Raw genomic sequence first — 17,631 nt, forward strand, 5'->3', positions numbered from 1 at the left:
GGCTGTGGATTTGGCATGCGTATTTTGGAGTAGCCGGTGTCGAACAACGACGTCAACGTCCTCCAGTAGTCGCCCCTTTTCAACGAGCAGTGCATGGGCGTTGGTTCGGTCGTCTGTTTCGTCGTCAACGACAACCAACACAATATGGGCTATTATTTGGCGGATGTAATATACCCTATGTGGCCCGTCTTTGTGAAGACGATCAGATGCACAACAGAAGAGAAAAAGATCTATTTCGCAGGTCGTCAGGAGGCAGCGCACAAGGATGTGGAGCGGGCATTTAGTATGCTCCAGGCTCGATGGGCGGCAGTGAAGGGTCCATCACGGATGTGGTATATTAACAGCATCGCTGATGTCATGTACGCATGTATTATTATGCATAACATGATTGTCGAAGATGAAGGTCCAACACTGACTGATTGGGCCAATGATGATGTTGATGCTGCCGGTTCAAGCCACGGCGTGACCACCGCTAATGTACGTATGGGGATACCCCATGAAGAGGCCGATCGGATCTGTGCATTTGCCGACATGGGCCAACGACAAGCCCATATTCAACTCCAGAACGATATAATTGAAGAGTTATGGACTCGGAGGGATCGTCGTTGATATTTATAATGTAATTTGTTTAGTATTTTTTTTGTTGAAATGAACTTTTTTTATATAATGAGATTATCATTGCACTTTCTCCGTCCGTATTCGTGTTGAAATTTTAATTCCGTAAATTGTTTAATTTGGCGAATTTGTGAATTTTTATTATTGTGGATGTCCTTGGGGATGTCCGCCATTGTGCAGTGGGATGTCCTTATGACGTGGCAGGAGGTGTTTTTGGGAAGTCCGTCGGGATGTTCGCCGGGACATCCGTCCCACTGCCGATGCTTTTATAATGACTGGTTTATTGACTATTCAAGAGATGTCATTTAATCAGCAGAGTGGGTCGGATACATGTGCCGAAGAGGGGCCAAACTGTTGAGAGCGCCAGTGTGGCAAATGCGGCATTGGGCTAAGTGTTGCAACATATAGAATGGGAGAAAAGTGGAAATTAGCTTCATCTAGGCGGATCGCGACCTTCTCCCCAGATTAAACATTGTTTTTGGCGCAGGCAAGACAGGTCGAGAGGACAAAGCACATGCTTGTTGCCCTTTTGACAATCTTGAGTACCAAACACCCTCCTTATAACATGTTTGGCAAAGATTGGTTATTCAATCTTGGTCTTAACTAGTAGTCTCAGTATTGCCGTCACCATCCATTCATTGATATATATAGCCAGAAAGGATCCCAGCTATATCAACTAGTCTACCATTTTGTGTCGAGGGTGTGATGTTTAGTAGTAGGTGAAAACAAATGCTGAATCCCAGTCATCTCATTTGGAGCAACATTGCAACTTATGGAAAGGAAATGACAACCACAACCAAGTAAAACATGAAAAGCTTAAGCCAACCATTTTATACATGACGAAAAATAAACATCCCTCATTATTGATTCAGGTTGCACACTTGTAAATAGAAGTTATCATACATGACATATTTGGACCAGTATGATCTGTACTTGGCTATGGCAAGATCCAACCATGGTTTATAGTTTCCATTATAATGTACAACACCAGCATTCTCTATCTCTGTCTGGTTAAGAGCTGGGTCATAGCCCAACCCCAGAACATGCCAGCTCCGATCCAGAGGGTGGGTCAAGTTGTAGAAAGTTATCAGCCCCGGTGGCAGCGTCCCAAGTTTCCAAAGAGTCCTGTCCTCATTCTGTAATCAAACATAAATCAAGTAAATGAGATGCTATACATCATTTTTGGTCCAAGTACAGATTATGTATACCACCTTTGCTCTAAGAGCTAGGACATGATTGAGTTTCAAGGATTTACAACCATTATTATGATATCACCACCTGTGGCCAAGTCAATACAGTGCACGACACAATCAAGATGATAATGATGGCAATGATGTTACCACGTTGTTTGTTGAAGGAAAGTCTTACCTATGGGATTGTACTAGATTAGTAATGTGGTTTATGCTGGATCACTGAAATGTAAGCATTCTAAGAATTTCCTAGTTGCTGATCTACCAAAAAGAAAAATTCCATTCACCCTTGATACGTAGAAGCCTAAAATTACTCTGCTAAAAACAAAAAGAAGAATACATGTACTGGTCTACTAGACAGTAGAAAATTGCATGCTATCCTGTGCACATCCAGTTCATTTTAATGAGAACAATGTGACAAGGAGAAATTGGCCCTTTCCAGTAAAGTAGTTTCAAAAATTTAGCTACACATTTGAACATATTTAACAATAAAAAAGCACCACATAAAGGGAAAGGTTAGAGTGAGATGCAACCATACCATTTCTTGCCAGTGATGATATATTCCAGTAATGTCACGTTTCCTCCATTCGATCAAATCAAAGATATTCATGCCAAATGCCCAGCCGCAAGCGTTTGCATCAAAATTATCAGCTATCTTTGGATTTGTAAAGTTCAGATACTTGTCAAACCTATGGAAGCTCTCTTTGCAGGTTTCCACAGCACCATTCACCATCCCATTCAGATTAACAGACCATAAAGGTGTCAGGTCCTTCTGAACAACAATGTCATCATCCAGGAACAATAACTTATCCAGCTTTGGGTAAACCTCAGGAAGGTAAAATCTAAGATGATTAAGCATTGACAAGTACTTTGGGTTCCTATATTTGAGATTGTCAGCACCACCAGTGAGAGATGATGATTGATGTGCCTTGAAATAGTATTCTATCATCCGTGCAGATTCAAGCTGACGGAGGACAGGACAGTATGAGGAATTCAGCCAAGTGAAGTCATCAACATTCTTAACTTCAATTGTTGCACCTGCAGGAGCATTAACTAGAAACCACATTTTCATAGCTGCAAAGTTCAGCTTATCTGTGACTATATGAAACACATGCCTTCCAGGTTCTTTTGCGTGTAGTGTTGTTGAGTTCACGACCACAGATGTTGCAAGTACATTATCAGAAAAGATGGCATAATGGTACAAAGATGGATCTTCAAGTTTTTCTTTGTTAGGAAAAACTTTTTTATCATAATTACTTAGGTGATAATCTGTGGTGAGAACTAAGGGAATGCAATGCAATGGTCTGGGAACAGTTTTTGCAGCAAGCTGTATCAGAAATGTGCTCTTCTTCTTGAACGAATTGACATTAGCCTCACTAGATTGAAGTATTACTCTCAACTTTCTTGCTATCAGAACACAATCATATAACTGGTCCTTTGCTGTAGCTAGAATGTGTCCCATGGCTTTCGCTTGATCAAGAGCACTGACAAGAAAGAAAAAGGAGCAAAAAAATTGTATATCAGATCGAAGCTAGCACCTGAAATTTTTATCAACAAACACTTGATGTCACAAAACCTTGGATGAAGTTCAACATCATTTGTTGCTTCTCCTATTGCAAGTTGACTTTCTCTGGACTGTTCAATCAGAGAATTATAAAGCACAGTCTCATTCTTAGCCATAGCAATTGTTGCATAAGCCTTGGCCATTATGATCTGGTCTCGTATAAGTTTTACTGTTGAGTCAGCGTTGGGATTTTCATACTCTTTCCTCCATATGCTGTATTTCCCCTTGATATTGGTGTCAAGCTCCCTAGCTCGTTTAATGGCTTCTTCTTGCGTTTGGTTTTCTATCTCTCTGTCTTGATTTATCAGATCTGCAGTTCTCCTCTCCCTCCTTTCCCTTCGTAGCATCTGAAGAAGGAGAAGAAATTACTTATCAAACCGTCAAAAGCAATGTATAAGCTGTAAGTGCATATATAGAAATTGCACCTGTCTCTTAAGTTTCACAGGATGCACCGGGTATGCTTGTGCTTGTGAGGTTTCACCTTGAAATTGGTGATTGTCACTCCAACTGTCCCCATTTTTTCTATAGCTCAGTTTAGTTTGAAATGGGTCCTGTACTATCTACGAGAATTAGTGGAGAGGTCAGTGACCTACAATCAGGATCAAAATGGACTTCTGGGAACTGAATTGAGAGAACATAAAATGAAGATATAGCTGGATAAAAATCACCAGCAAACTCCTTACTCTATTGTGTTTCTCCTTTCTAGGGTTTCTCCATACCCATGAAGAAGATAGGTCTCTAGATCTAACACTCCTAACTTGAACAGCACCAGAAGGGTTGCTGTATGTTACAATTATGTCAAAATCCTGCATGAAATGATCAATCAAACTTAATTACATTCAAATTGCTTACATTAAAAAAGAGAAAAAAAGGTCTTACCTTCCAAGGATGATCAGTAGAACTGATATTTCCTCGATCCTGCCAAGCCATTGTTTGGTGCAAGCAAATGAAGCATCAGTTTTTTGGCATAGATTTTCCAATAAAATCAAACACTCAGTTTTCAGTAGCAAAATAATCGGCTTAGAGAGTAAAGACACTTGTACATATAGGCATTATTCTAATTGTTCAGACGTATGAGCATCCTATCAAATCAACAAATGTTCTTAGTTTCTCATCCATGGACAAGTAGAAAGGCACAAATAACAAATGGCAACCAAAATTTCATGTTAAGGAAGATTACTACTTAGACAGCTCGGGAATGAAATCATTACCTTTCTTTCAATGCAGTTTGGGCAGTCATATAATGGGGCATATAGTCTGTTTTCTCTTCGACTGGAAAATCATAATAAAGATGGAAACATGAGGTGCAATAGATCCATGTGATGAATCTTGTTATAACAGAAGCAACAATACTAACTGCTTAAACTCTTACAGCGTAGGTGAAACCTCTGCTCTGACTGACAAGACAATGTTGATACCCTGTATTAATATGTGATATGAGATCAAAATAGTTCTATTAATTCCTTGAAACTCCTTCAAACAGATACTTGATATCCCACAAAAAATCAGTCTAATCGCTTTAAAACGGAAGCTTAAAACTAAAACAATAGAAATACACATCGATCAAGCTAAAGTAAGCGGGGAATAAATTAATCATAGCTAATAGATGAAACATATTGCAGCAACTGACGGGGATTCCGGATTGGAAAAACAAGTAATCAAAGATTAGTAGGAAGTAGAGCTGCGAAATGAGGTTTTCGAATAGATTGAGGAAGCAAAGGCCTTGTACTTGCCGTATGGCACCACCACACACACAAACAAATAATGTGGTAGTGAGATTACTAGTCCGATCTGAATGCACTGGACAATAAGGAATCAACAGAAGAGAGCAACATTCTCGTGGAAAGCATTGACATCGGATACATGCGCGTACTCAATAAGATTTGAATCAGGATAAATTAAGAGAGATAGGACTTACGAGGAAAAGGAAGATCGCGGAAAGAGATGGTGATGTTAAACCGCCTCTCATCTTACGAGAGGAGTAACCACCGTAGAATTCGATCAGCTCAACTTCTTCTTCTTCTAATTCTTCTTCTTCCTCCTCTTAATTTTACTCAATTTTACACAATTTTGGGCTTCATAAGTGTGAACTGGGTAGAAACGAACACTGGATTTAGAATTTTATTTTCTGATTTTAAACATAAAATTAAAAGTGATATTGGCCCTAAAATGGCTTTGGCCTAGTTCTATATTTTAAGAACTTTGAAATGAGTCTATAATATTAGTACAAATTTTATGTTTCGTGTACTATTATTTTTTATGCCAAGTGAATTACTCTATAAGGTATGCGACATTTTTATCACCGAGTAAATTAATATGGCTTTTTACGTGACTTTATCCTCTTTGACATAAACTTAAAAAGCAATCTAAAATATTCTATTTCATCCGTTCACGAAAAATAATCTCATTTTGTCATTTTAGAATATACACAAAAAATAGTCTCATTTCTAAAAGTGAAAAGCTTATAGTATCTCATATTTTACCAATTTTTTCTCCTCTCTCATACTTTATCCATCTTTTCACCCTCTCTCTCTTACTTCACCTGTTTTTTTCTCCCTCTCTCTTTTACTTTATCAATTTTTGCATCATCCACAAATGGAACTATTTTTTGTGGACGGAGGGAGTAAATATTTTAGAGATGTTCATGTAGAATAAATTTTTGCCGAAAATATTTTATTTGAATCAGATTGTAAAATTACAAATACAAAATTATTTTAAATAAATTTTAAAATCCGCCGAAAATATCAAAATTAAACCAAAATTTATTATAAGGCCAATGTCCCTAGAAGAAAAAGAAAAGGACGCGCTTTGGGTGGGGGTTTGGCTAGCCTTATTCAGAATTAAAGCTCAATAGTTTAAGGACCATTATTTTTACATCAATAATGGTTCTTATTCTTTGAATATAATTAGCGTATAGAGAAACATTTTACCAATTAAATTGTGTTGTATTTTTATCTTGAGTTACAATAATTTCCACTTTTATCTTTATCTGTCGATGGATGGATGGATGGATTTGACAAGAGATATTAGGTTATGAATGATTGAATGCATCCATTGCGGTAAAACGAGATAAAAAAACAAATAAAAGTTTTAAAAATTAGAGAAATTTCAAATACAACCATCAAGTAATATATAGCTAAAATCTCTTTAAATCTCCTTAACATAATCAAGTCTCTCCACGTATAAATAGCATACATTTGAACACATAGCACGAACATCTCAACATTTTTTACACAACTTTACATCAACCACAAAAATGGCACACTTATGCCTACTCTTACCCATCACAGAAACAATAAGAAGATGACAGAACACACAGAACACATATACTATATAGTTACTTTTATGAGCGCTGTGGCAGAGGATAGGATTCTGTGGCCTCTGGTTTAGGATGAAGTGGAGAACGATGCTGTAGTGGTTGATGGCCACGGCGACTCACTGCATGAGGACTGCCGGACTGCGCTCTACGTTCTCTAGGCCTCTCACTAGAAGAACCGATTTTTTCCAGTCTCTCAACTATCTCCTGCATGGATGGTCTGTTTTTAGGCTCACTTTCAAGGCAATGCAAGGCAAGCTGAGCTACGTGGTGTACTGATTTGCTGGGATAGCCTTCTAGCCGGGCATCAATGATGCGCTTCAACTTCCTCCTATCTGATAGATGTGGCTTGATCCAATCACCCAGGCTGTGTTGCCCAGAAGGCCGGTTGGCGTCAAGCGCGCGCAGCCCTGTCAGCATTTCTACCAACACCACGCCATAACAATACACATCGCTCTTCACATACAAGTGCCCTGCAATGCAATAGTATTTGTAACCAACTCATTTCATTTCAAATGGTTTTGATTCAACAAGCAGAAGTAGGCAGGTGTTTACCAGTGGCAACATATTCCGGAGCTGCATAACCATATGTCCCCATAACCTGTGTGGTCACATGGGATCTACTAGCTGTTGGACCATTCTTTGCTAGGCCAAAGTCAGATATCTTGGCATGGTATGACTGAGTGAAGATCAATAACTCAAGGTTAATATATACAGAATCAAAATGAGATAGATGTTTGAAATATATTTTGAAAAGTTGAGCTTACTCCATCAAGCAATATGTTTGAGGCCTTGAAGTCCCTGTAGATAACTTTTCTATCAGAGGCGTGCAGGAAGGCCAGACCACAAGCTGCTCCGATCAATATCTTGAGCCTAATGTCCCATGGAAGCGGCTGCACAGACGCGCCCCCTAACCAAGATACATACATATATATAAAATCAGTAGCCATTAAACTCATCACTAAATTATATTATTGCATTCAAGAGAGAATATTACTTCCAAAGAGATGGTTCTCCAAGCTGCCTTTCGCCATAAATTCATACACAAGAAGCAGCTCTGTGTCCTCCAAACCATACCCCAACAACTTCACCAGATTGGGATGTGAAAGTCTTCCAAGGAAGTTCACCTCAGACTGCACACACACATCATCCATTTTCAATCTCAATCACCATCATAATACTATGTAGTTAAAGGCTTAAAGCTAAGCTAATTGAGCATATAAGAGGAGAAAGCAATTCAATTGAATTGTACCTGCCACTCTTGAAACCCTTGCATACTTTCAGAATTCAACTTTTTGACAGCAATTATGGTTGTTTTGCCAGTGGCTCTGTCTTCGAGCCACCCCTTGTAAACTTTCCCAAAACCTCCTTCTCCAAGCACTGAATCACTTCTGAAATTCCGAGTCGCCGCCTTGAGTTCTGCCAAGGTGAAAACCCTCAAATTCGGCTGCGCAAGCATCTTCCCCGCCGGACTAAAACTCCCACCGCAACTTCCGGCGGAAATTGTGCTGCTGCTGCCGCCGCTCGAAGACGTCATCGTGCTCCTCGTCGTCGCCTCCGACGTCGCCACTGCGGCAAAAAAAAAAAAACAATTTATCGTCCATTCATCATAAACAATAATTACACAAATCAAATTAACGAGATCGTGTGGGGGATACCTGAGCTGAATTGGTTGGTAGATTGCGGCGGGCTTTGATCAACGGAGGCAGAACTGAAGCAAATTCCCATGCTGCTTGATCTCGAAAATTGGAATTGTGAGGTATAGAAACTGAATTATCTCGAAAATCAGACGATCGTTTAGGAGTTATCTCACTCGCATCACGTCCCTTATGCCTTTTTCTTCTTCAGTAGATGTGATTTTCCTGGTTACAGAGGCTCCCTTTTTCGTTTGATGATCCTTTTCCTTACTCTGTGTTGACTAAAGCACAAATGAATGTTGTGTAACAAATTAACAATACTCACTAAGAATTTCGAAGACAGATCCCACTACCTGTTTTCTTCTATAATAAAGAAGTGGACCTTTAATCACAAAAGCTATGAGAAGGAGAGAGGAGAGTCGTGGAATTTAGTTACAGTATAGTGGAATAATATTTAAGAGAACGATGTGGATATGAACAACGAAAGTCAAGTCAAAAAACAGCGTTAACGTAGAAATTTCAATGCCCAATGCTCACAGTCACACACACTCTCTCTCTCTAATATAAATAGTATAATTTAGATTTTTAGTATTGTGAGAAAGGTTTGTTAAATACGTACTAGTATAATAGGATATCGAAATAATAATAGTTAAATGATTTAGATGCTAGAAACGTAATCTAAGAAATTTGTTGGAAATATCATGTAAAGTGTACTAGTGTTTCTTTATAATTGTCAGTGCATTCTTGGCCCCAAACTCCACTATTTTGAGAAGCCCTTTTGCCACTTTTGAGAGGATGCTTCATAATACAAAATTAACTTGAGTTTGTTATATGAGCTATACTCCTTCCGTCCCATATTACTTGCACTGTTCAGCTCGTCACAAACTCCTTACACTATTTATAGTTTAAGTTAGAATTAATGTATTTAATTAATATGTTAATTTAAGTTAAGAGCTCCTTTATTAAGTGATGTCTCATTACACTTAAAATTTTAATTTAATTACACTAAAAAATTAATCTTAAATTTACGGCCTAAAATGAAAAGTGCAAGTAACATAAGACGGATGGAGTATATAAAGAAAAGTCAATGCTTTCAAATTGGTCAAATAAAACCCTATGTAGACAGTAGACTTATCTATATTAAATAGATACTATATGAAATGAGATTCGTCAATCTTAAGACCTTAGTTCCAAGGTTCAATCCACACCAAATTGCGTCACCCAAAAATATTTTGAGTTTGTATTTGTGATAATATGATATAGAAGGATACTTGAAATTTCACAAAACTCCTCTTCTTCTTCTTCTTCTTCTTCTTCTTCTTCCTGTTTTCAATAGGGCTACGAGTAATTAAAACAAATCACTATAATTGTATTAGTATAATACATGGGGCAAAATGCAGTATAAAACTTGCTAGAAGCAAAACCACCTATGGTTCAGTCAAAATCTCATCAAGTTATTGGAATGAATATGCATCTCATCACTGAGAGTCTATCTGATTCCCAGTTGTCCTAAAGAATCTGGACCGACAAGGAACACACGTTTCGGTGTTTGATACCTGAAAACTACTACTCCTTTATATGCTGCTCTTGGGACACCATCCTGCATAATGTAATAAACCATCAGGAGATTGAAAAGGATGAATTCCCTCCAGGCATTGGGACACAAGTCACTATAACAACAATTACCTTCCATTCTTCAAATATACCAAACTGACTTGCAATCTGCTCAAAGTTTTGCTGGTCTCGGTACAAAATACGGACATCTCCTTTTATGTTAGATGCCTTCAGAAAAGCATTGGTTTCTTGAATAGGAGTCGCTTTTTTTACCAAATCAGCAAAGTGCTCCACATACTTGTCCTATAAAAGCTTTTAGATTTAGAATAATTCTAAGCAATTGATTTTCTGTATGTTATGACACTTCACAATCATCCTACAAGAATTTACCTCCTCCAGGTAGCTCAGGTCCATTGACTTCCAGTCAACCTTCCATACAGATGACAAGCGATGTTTTCAGAAAACGGCAAGCACAAGAAGAGGTGATGAATAAAGGCCAAATGGTTGTTGTTAAGAATATTAGTATTCTGTTGTCCCACATCGGCGATGTGACATAGCCTAGCTTAGTCTCTTGTACTATATATATGTGGCCTGTGTTGAGTAATAATACACACCAAATACACCAACACCAACACCTACACCTACACCTACATCTATACCTACTACTCTTCTCTACTATGTCTATTTACTTTTCCGTATACCTCTATATTTTACTGTTCTACATGGTATCAGAGCGGATTCGAATCCGTCTCTAGAAAATTAGGGTTTCCAAAACAAAAAAGGAACTAAATAAGGGTTTCTGCCGCTGCCCGCTCTACTATCCCCACTCTGCACTTCCGTCACTACTGTACTCTACCCGAAATTATGTTTTGTTCTGCTCTACTGCGCTATTATGCCCAAACTAGGGTTTACGGTGTTGCTGCTCTACTCTGCCCAAATTTCGGTTTCTACCATTACTATATTGCACAACTGCTCTTATCTGCCCAAACTAGGGTTTCTGACGCCGCTGCATCTACTACTTCTGCTCTACAGTGGCTACTCTGCTGCAACTGTCAATGCCTGCATCTGCTACTACTGCTACAGTTGCAACAACTGCCCTACAGCTGCTACTCTGCTACAGCTGATACTACTACCTGCATCTGCTACAGTTGCAACTACTGTCCAGCTGCTACTCTGCTACAACTGACACTAACTACCATGCATCTTCTACTCTGCTACAGTAGCTACTACTGCTCTGCATCTGCTACTACTGCCCTATAGCTGCTACTCTGCTACAACTACTACTACTCTGCCTTGCAGGTCTACTTATGCAACAGCTGCAACTACTACTACCCTATAGTTTCGGCTACTACTAGTGCTGCCGATGTTTGAGGAAAAACATTTTTGAGAACTTTGTACCAAGCTGGCCAATATAGATGTTCCAGCTTGAGGGGGAGTGTTAAGAATATTAGTATTCTGTCCCACATCGGTGATGTGACATAGCCTAGCTTAATCTCTTGTACTATATATATGTGGCATGTGTTGAGTCAAATACACCAACACCTACACCTACATCTATACCTACTACTCTTCTCTACTATGTCTATTTACTTTTCCGCATACATCTATATATTACTGTTCTACAGTTGCATACCTGGACGTCATTCAATTTTATTGGTTCGAGATATTTTTTGAAGAACTGACCCATACTGGAACCCTGTGAGAAAAAACATCCTCATGAATGCACGTTCTGAGGGAAACAATTTCAAGCACACTACTTGATTTAAACACTAAAACTTATTTCATAAAGCAATCTGGAGATTGATTCAATACGTACATGCTCTCCAAAATTATATGTCCTGCATACTTCTGGGCGAATGAACTGTCGTCCTTTGTGATTTTCTTGCAGTCTCAGCCAATCATCCCAATAAGTAATTTTTGGTCAAGAAAATTCTCAAGATTGCAGTACGTAAATAAACCATACTTTTAGATTTATAAATATCAATTTAGTATTTAATAATATGAATATACAAATACAACACTTGAAGGATATGCCTTTGGCCATTTAGGAGAAAGTTCATCCCATGTGGATCTTGTAAGCATCCACCCAAGGCCAGGGAAAAAATCTGAGCGGTAAAGCACATCTGCAAGAGGTATGTGAATATGAAAATGAACTCCTAGGGTAGATAGACCACTAAAATCGTGCAATGGATCGCACAAAATTATTGCCATCCACAGAGTGCATGATGTAAATTATCAACTTGGAAAAATTAAATAGATGTGATACAAAAGAGTCATGGTAATACAAGAGTCAAGTAGGCAAAATACGTATTAGGATTTGTTCAGAAATAAGAACTATTATTAGATTTTTATCAGTGTCATTCTTCTAGGCATTCAACAGCTAAATCAATATTCAGATTTAGAATTTCCAATCATATTTCTCAACCATGATGTTTGGAGAGTATATTCCAAGTCCAACCAATCTTTTCATCCCTATTACTCTCGATTTTGCATCACCAGTTCACTCTATCTACCCAAGTTCAAAGGAATCTACTAACTTGTACGCAGACAATTTTCTTAGGAGTTTTGAAGAATCTTTATAAGGAACTAACTTACAAGGGTCATGTACAAACTGTTTTTGTCCATTGTCATTCCATGAAGAAATTGCCATGATGGACCTGCAAATATGCAGCTTTAGCCAGAAACTGGAGATGAACATAATTATATACTGATCAGATATCATGAGAGTCCAAAAACCTCACTTGTCACGGTCCATGAGGGAAGCCCCAGCCTCAAAAAAGTCAAAGAAATCAGGAGCAATTTCCATATCATCTGCATGTTGAGATATGCTCAGAGAGTAAAACAAATAAACTAGAAAGGATCGGAAACATTAATTCATAGACACCTTCAAGGATGATCACCCGGCTAAATTCATGTTTGTAGAACAATTGATCTAGTGCCCACTTATAATGCCCTGTAAGACAATAGATTAAAGTATTAAGGCAATAGCAATTTGTTCAAACATAACAGATGATTATGAACAACAAATTTGAAAACTTTACGTGCAATCTTGTAGTATGCTATCATCTCCCCAGGTCTTTCTGTATGCACAGGTTCATAATCCAGATGCTGTAGATATGAGTATTATGGTAGTGTTATCATAGTTCAGTAAATAAGACAGACTTTGACTTGAGATAACTAAGTCCGGCCATCTTGTAATTGATGTCTTGGAAAAATAGCTAGATTTCCATTGTATATGTGTTTCAATTAAAATGCAAATGTTGGGGAAAATTGGATAATGCCTTATGAAATTGGCTGGCTTCAAACACAGCTAGTAAAGCATGATGCTGTTTGTGACGAAATGAGATGGAAATCAAGTACCTGCATGTAGGTTAGGTGATCATAACTCAATGCTGTACTTTTAACCTTTGGATCTGGCCCATCCTGCTCAACATGAAAAAGAGAAGAATAATTTATATGCAATTTATACCTCCTTATTCTGAATTATGTACTGAATACATGAGAAATGATGTGTACTAATACGATTAAAAGTGTTATTTTTAGGTACCTGTGATATGAAGAGGGGATATTTTGATGCAACAGGACTTTGGTACCTATAAGGATGAGAAATACAGTCAGTTGAGTGCTAGCAGTTAGAGCACCAAAAAAATGGAGCGAAATGAATCATACGTCAAAATTGACTTAATAGTCCTGTCAAGGTAATCAGCACGGTTACAGGCCATAACTACGACAGCTGCTACTGGAGCCTGATCATTCAGGAGCATGTTCAGTGAAAAGGTTAATGGGATAGCATGAGGGACAAGAAATTATATATTCAACTCAACAAACCTGTACATCACCAACCAGTTTCTCAACACCCTTCCCTGCAGTATAACAGAGATAGTGTCATTATCATACTACATCCAGCCATCAACCAGGGAAAACAGGCTTAGCCCACAGCAAAAATAGACTACAAAAGAAGAGAAGAAAAGGGGACGAATGTGTAATAACTAGCATTTGCGCAAACAAATATGAAGCATAAATAGATTAATTGTTGTAAAATAATGATAACAAATGTACTCCCAGAGGCAAAAACCGCACATACAATAACAGCGACATATTTTTAGTAAGTGTAAGTTGTGTAACCCCATTAGCAAGACAAAGTGAAACTTCAACAAGGATCAGTTGCTAGAGAAACAATGCCACAAAGTGATGCGTGTGGTGCTACATGAATTTAGATTAAAAAAATTAATAATAAATTTAAAAAAAAAAAAAAACTGGAACAAATACAAAAGAGGGTACTGGACTTTTGTATGCAAAACAGCATTCTCTTAGTGTTATAATCCTAGCAATTAGTAATCAACAAGCATTCTATGTACCAAGAGTCTTTCATTGTAGCCTTGCCAGTGCCCTTAATTGAATAACAATTGTAGTTCTAGGCAATTGCTAAGTTCCACATTGAGAAGTATTGTCTTTATGTCTATTCTTCTTGCATGTAATGTAAGACTGTATGAGTACTCTACTTTTCAAATTAGTCATACCAAGAGCAATAGGGACTAGGTCACTAGGATACATGATTAATAGCTTGTTGCATAAAAGTATTGAAAACAGTTTCTTATGAGATAAAAGAATGGTTAAACAAACATACGTTGCAGATCTTGAACAAGAGCTCTCAACTGGCTGCACTCCAGATCTTGGCGTTTCTTTTCTTCTGAAATTCAGAACTCATAATAGTAAAATCAGCAAGATATCCTTTAAACTGCAGTCTTAAACGAGATACTAAACCCCTCTAGGTTGAGAAAATCTCATCTAAAAAAATCAAAGGAGATGATTCCACACATCGAAATTTGAAGTAGAATGATAGTGCACCTTCAAGAGAAAGAAGTCGTCCTTGTTGTGAGCTAATCTGATCAATCAGTAATCGTGTCTGTCTTGTACACTGATTTTCTGCCTCGATCTGGAATAAGAAAATCATGAGGCTTTTATCACACACTTCTTGTTTGCAAAGTGAGATGTATAATTAGGAGAATCATTTTCAAGTTCTCCATACAGACAGAACTTGGATTTGAGAGTTCTGAACTTTGCTTAGTTACTCGAAACAAAAAAAATGCTGAAAAGTTCCAGAAACTAATACTGTGGCCAGACCACAACCAGAATGTAATAGAAGGTTACATATGTTAATGCTTACATATGTTAATGTTAGCATGAGTGTCTATCTAATAAGACATACTTAAGTCTCTATTTTATTCACCGAATTAAAATGAAGGTGACATACAGCATCATTTAGGCGATCCGCATACTCTGATTGTGTGGCAAAAAGGCGCATCTGCACATCAAGAAAATAAATCAGTCAGTAGGACCCTCATTTTATCAAAAGAAGCATCACAAGGCATTCCCAGTATAATCAGCCCAGCCAAAAACGAAAAAGTGAAAAGGAGAAAAACAGAATTAACAAAATCATTCAGATTGTATGTGCTGAGGAAGAAAATGGCTCATGACAATTCATAACATAATTCAGATAGTTGCACAGCAAAATCACAACTTCACTCCATCTGCAGTAGCCATCAGTAAGAAAATCCAGTTATGATAAGCTAAGTCAATCACTAAAAAGATGAGATTCCATAATTTTGCTCAACGATATCACGAGTCCATATATGCTGGCTGTCCGATTAGGATCACCCACAATTAAGAAATTCTAATTGATGTATTACAGAAATATATTTAATTCATTGAGGGGGAAAATTATGAAGCAGCGAAATGCAAGTAAGTAGGGTTAAACCTGGATGTAGATGAACGGCACGGCGACGAGGAGGAGGTACCGGTAGTCGCAAGAGCACCTCCTCATTCTCGATTAATTGAATCCTCTCTCTGTGTTGGTTGTCGACAAAATCAATAGCTTCCAACGGAAGAAACGACGCGCAACTGCCCCAAGTCCACCACTGCAACGACTTGGGAAATTTGGATCTGAAAACTTGTTAGTTAAAAAAATTCCAACTGAAAATCAAAATATGCTATTTCACGGAAGGTGATTCCATCCGCCCTAGCTTGAATATTCAATATTTTTACTGCAAATCACACAATGTTGCATGTATTTTTCCCCTCCCCTCTTGTTGAAGTTTGTATGCCATGGTTTCCCAATCAATGAATTTGAAGATCACTCTCAAACATTTTTGCACTTGTTTAATCCATTCGATTACAAGAAATAATTTTTTTAAATACATGTAGTACTCGATATTAAATTAAATAAATTTTGGTCATCTGCATTTCTACTAATTTAATACTCAATTTAATAGTTGTAAGAGTTGTATTACCGAAAAAATCATCTAGTTTGGTAAAATTATGATCTATCTCGCTATTTTGATAATTAGTATAGGAAACTATGATGCTTAACATTGTTGTCGACTTAAACGATTGCATATGACCTGATTTGGGGATAATTGCAAATGATTTGGTTGATGATAATTCATTACTTTGATGAAACGATTCTTGATTTAAATGACGTCATATGTTGAAATACAAAAAGTAATTGTTTTGGTAAAATAAATATTTTTTCTTTAGAAAAAACCTCATATCTTCCTCAACTCTCGTCTCCCTTATTATACAATCTTGGGCGGCAAAGTGGAGAAGCCAAATGTTGTAATCGTTACGCACCAAAGTGAGGGGTTTCAAGCAAGAACGATGCAACAAATTCGCACGACGATAATCCAAAAAGAAGATTGGATTTTCACATGGAGAGCGATGATTCGACTAGCTCCATGGCTTGTTAGAGGAGACCTTAATCAAATTACTTGTTTTAGCTTGAATTTGGGACATCAATTACTTCTTCAAAACCAGGATTTTGGCGTTTGGCATGAATGATGGAAGACAAGTTATTTTTTTATTTTTAAAATTTCATAAATCATATTGACATCATTTAATATTGCATGTCAGAAGCATAGATTTAGTCACATCATCAAATTAATACATGTGTTTGTTACATCAATAATATGCATAACTGATTGAACTAGGACATCTTGGGAATAATTACAATCGGGATTAAATACGTATTTATTTTTTAAAAATTTAGAATACGAATTTTTAAAATAGAGAACTACCAAACTTTTTTTATTTTTTCAATAATTCAATCTTTAAAATTCATTGAACTTAAATCGATCATTTAATGATCTCTATAATTTAACTTGATGAGTGTCAGTTGACTTGAAACACTAGTGGGTCTAGGGGGCATGAGGGGGTGATCGCCCCCTCCGTGCGACTAATTTCTTTTTATCTGGACATAAAATTATACGTCCGCCCCCTCCATTTGTCTCTAACGTCGCCCCGAACAACAAAAAAAAATAGCCACGCACGCGCAAAATCAAGCTAATACTATTTATTCCGCCCTCTCCGTTTCCGGATCCTGGATCCGCCACTTGCTTGAAAGTTCAAGTTAGGAAATATCCGAGCAAGGATCCCCTGCTATGCCCAGCAGGGGCTATGCCAATATATGCACATACAATATATTATTATATAATAAAATATATTAATATTTTAATATTATAATTTTAAATTAAAATAATGGAATGGGTGTAACAACATCCCCGTTGTGCTATCAGCCACAGAAGGGGATCCAAATCCGAAATATCCCATGAGATGATTAATTGAAATGACTTCATGATACAATAACACAGCATGAGATCCAAATCCGAAATATCCCATAAGATGATTAATTGAAATGATTTCACGATACAGAATTTGATTAATGGGGTCTACAATTTGTGATGGAAATTCCAAATGATT

The 17,631-nt window shown here is 37.5% G+C and overlaps 3 protein-coding genes across 6 annotated transcripts; all 3 read right to left on the reverse strand.

The window, feature by feature from the left end:
* Positions 1-1,416: 1,416 nt before the first annotated feature.
* Positions 1,417-5,480, reverse strand: LOC121749655 (probable galacturonosyltransferase 3). 2 transcript variants are annotated; one of them, XM_042144240.1, is made up of 9 exons: positions 5,288-5,480; positions 4,742-4,788; positions 4,581-4,641; positions 4,249-4,287; positions 4,053-4,175; positions 3,795-3,920; positions 3,382-3,716; positions 2,344-3,289; positions 1,417-1,751 (listed from the first exon to the last, which is right to left on the reverse strand). In XM_042144240.1, exons 1-9 carry the CDS (start codon positions 5,336-5,338, stop codon positions 1,476-1,478), a joined length of 2,004 nt encoding a protein of 667 aa, XP_042000174.1. In that variant the 5' UTR covers positions 5,339-5,480; the 3' UTR covers positions 1,417-1,475. The 2 variants fall into 2 exon arrangements, with proteins under 2 accessions (XP_042000174.1, XP_042000173.1); XM_042144239.1 differs by having other exon boundaries at positions 3,795-3,929.
* Positions 5,481-6,439: 959 nt separating this feature from the next.
* Positions 6,440-9,171, reverse strand: LOC121747320 (probable serine/threonine-protein kinase PIX13). Its single transcript, XM_042141338.1, has 6 exons — positions 8,344-9,171; positions 7,938-8,254; positions 7,683-7,818; positions 7,453-7,595; positions 7,241-7,364; positions 6,440-7,158 (listed from the first exon to the last, which is right to left on the reverse strand). The coding sequence occupies exons 1-6, from the start codon at positions 8,411-8,413 to the stop codon at positions 6,713-6,715; spliced, it is 1,236 nt and encodes a 411-aa protein (XP_041997272.1). The 5' UTR covers positions 8,414-9,171; the 3' UTR covers positions 6,440-6,712.
* Positions 9,172-9,392: 221 nt separating this feature from the next.
* On the reverse strand, positions 9,393-16,069 carry LOC121747318 (alpha-1,3-mannosyl-glycoprotein 2-beta-N-acetylglucosaminyltransferase-like). 3 transcript variants are annotated; one of them, XR_006039180.1, is made up of 19 exons: positions 15,635-16,066; positions 15,131-15,181; positions 14,725-14,812; positions 14,504-14,566; positions 13,705-13,739; positions 13,546-13,622; positions 13,424-13,469; positions 13,237-13,299; positions 12,918-12,984; positions 12,761-12,829; positions 12,618-12,687; positions 12,472-12,533; positions 11,909-11,999; positions 11,693-11,786; positions 11,510-11,572; positions 10,267-10,305; positions 10,009-10,179; positions 9,750-9,922; positions 9,393-9,645 (listed from the first exon to the last, which is right to left on the reverse strand). XR_006039180.1 is itself a non-coding variant. In XM_042141336.1 (19 exons), exons 1-19 carry the CDS (start codon positions 15,698-15,700, stop codon positions 9,540-9,542), a joined length of 1,365 nt encoding a protein of 454 aa, XP_041997270.1. In that variant the 5' UTR covers positions 15,701-16,069; the 3' UTR covers positions 9,393-9,539. The 3 variants fall into 3 exon arrangements, 2 of the variants coding, with proteins under 2 accessions (XP_041997270.1, XP_041997271.1); XM_042141336.1 differs by having other exon boundaries at positions 9,879-9,922; positions 15,635-16,069; XM_042141337.1 differs by lacking the exon at positions 9,393-9,645 and having other exon boundaries at positions 9,668-9,922.
* Between the last annotated feature and the right edge of the window lie 1,562 nt (positions 16,070-17,631).

The sequence above is a fragment of the Salvia splendens genome, chromosome 9, assembly GCF_004379255.2.
Source record: "Salvia splendens isolate huo1 chromosome 9, SspV2, whole genome shotgun sequence".
NCBI lineage: Eukaryota > Viridiplantae > Streptophyta > Magnoliopsida > Lamiales > Lamiaceae > Salvia > Salvia splendens.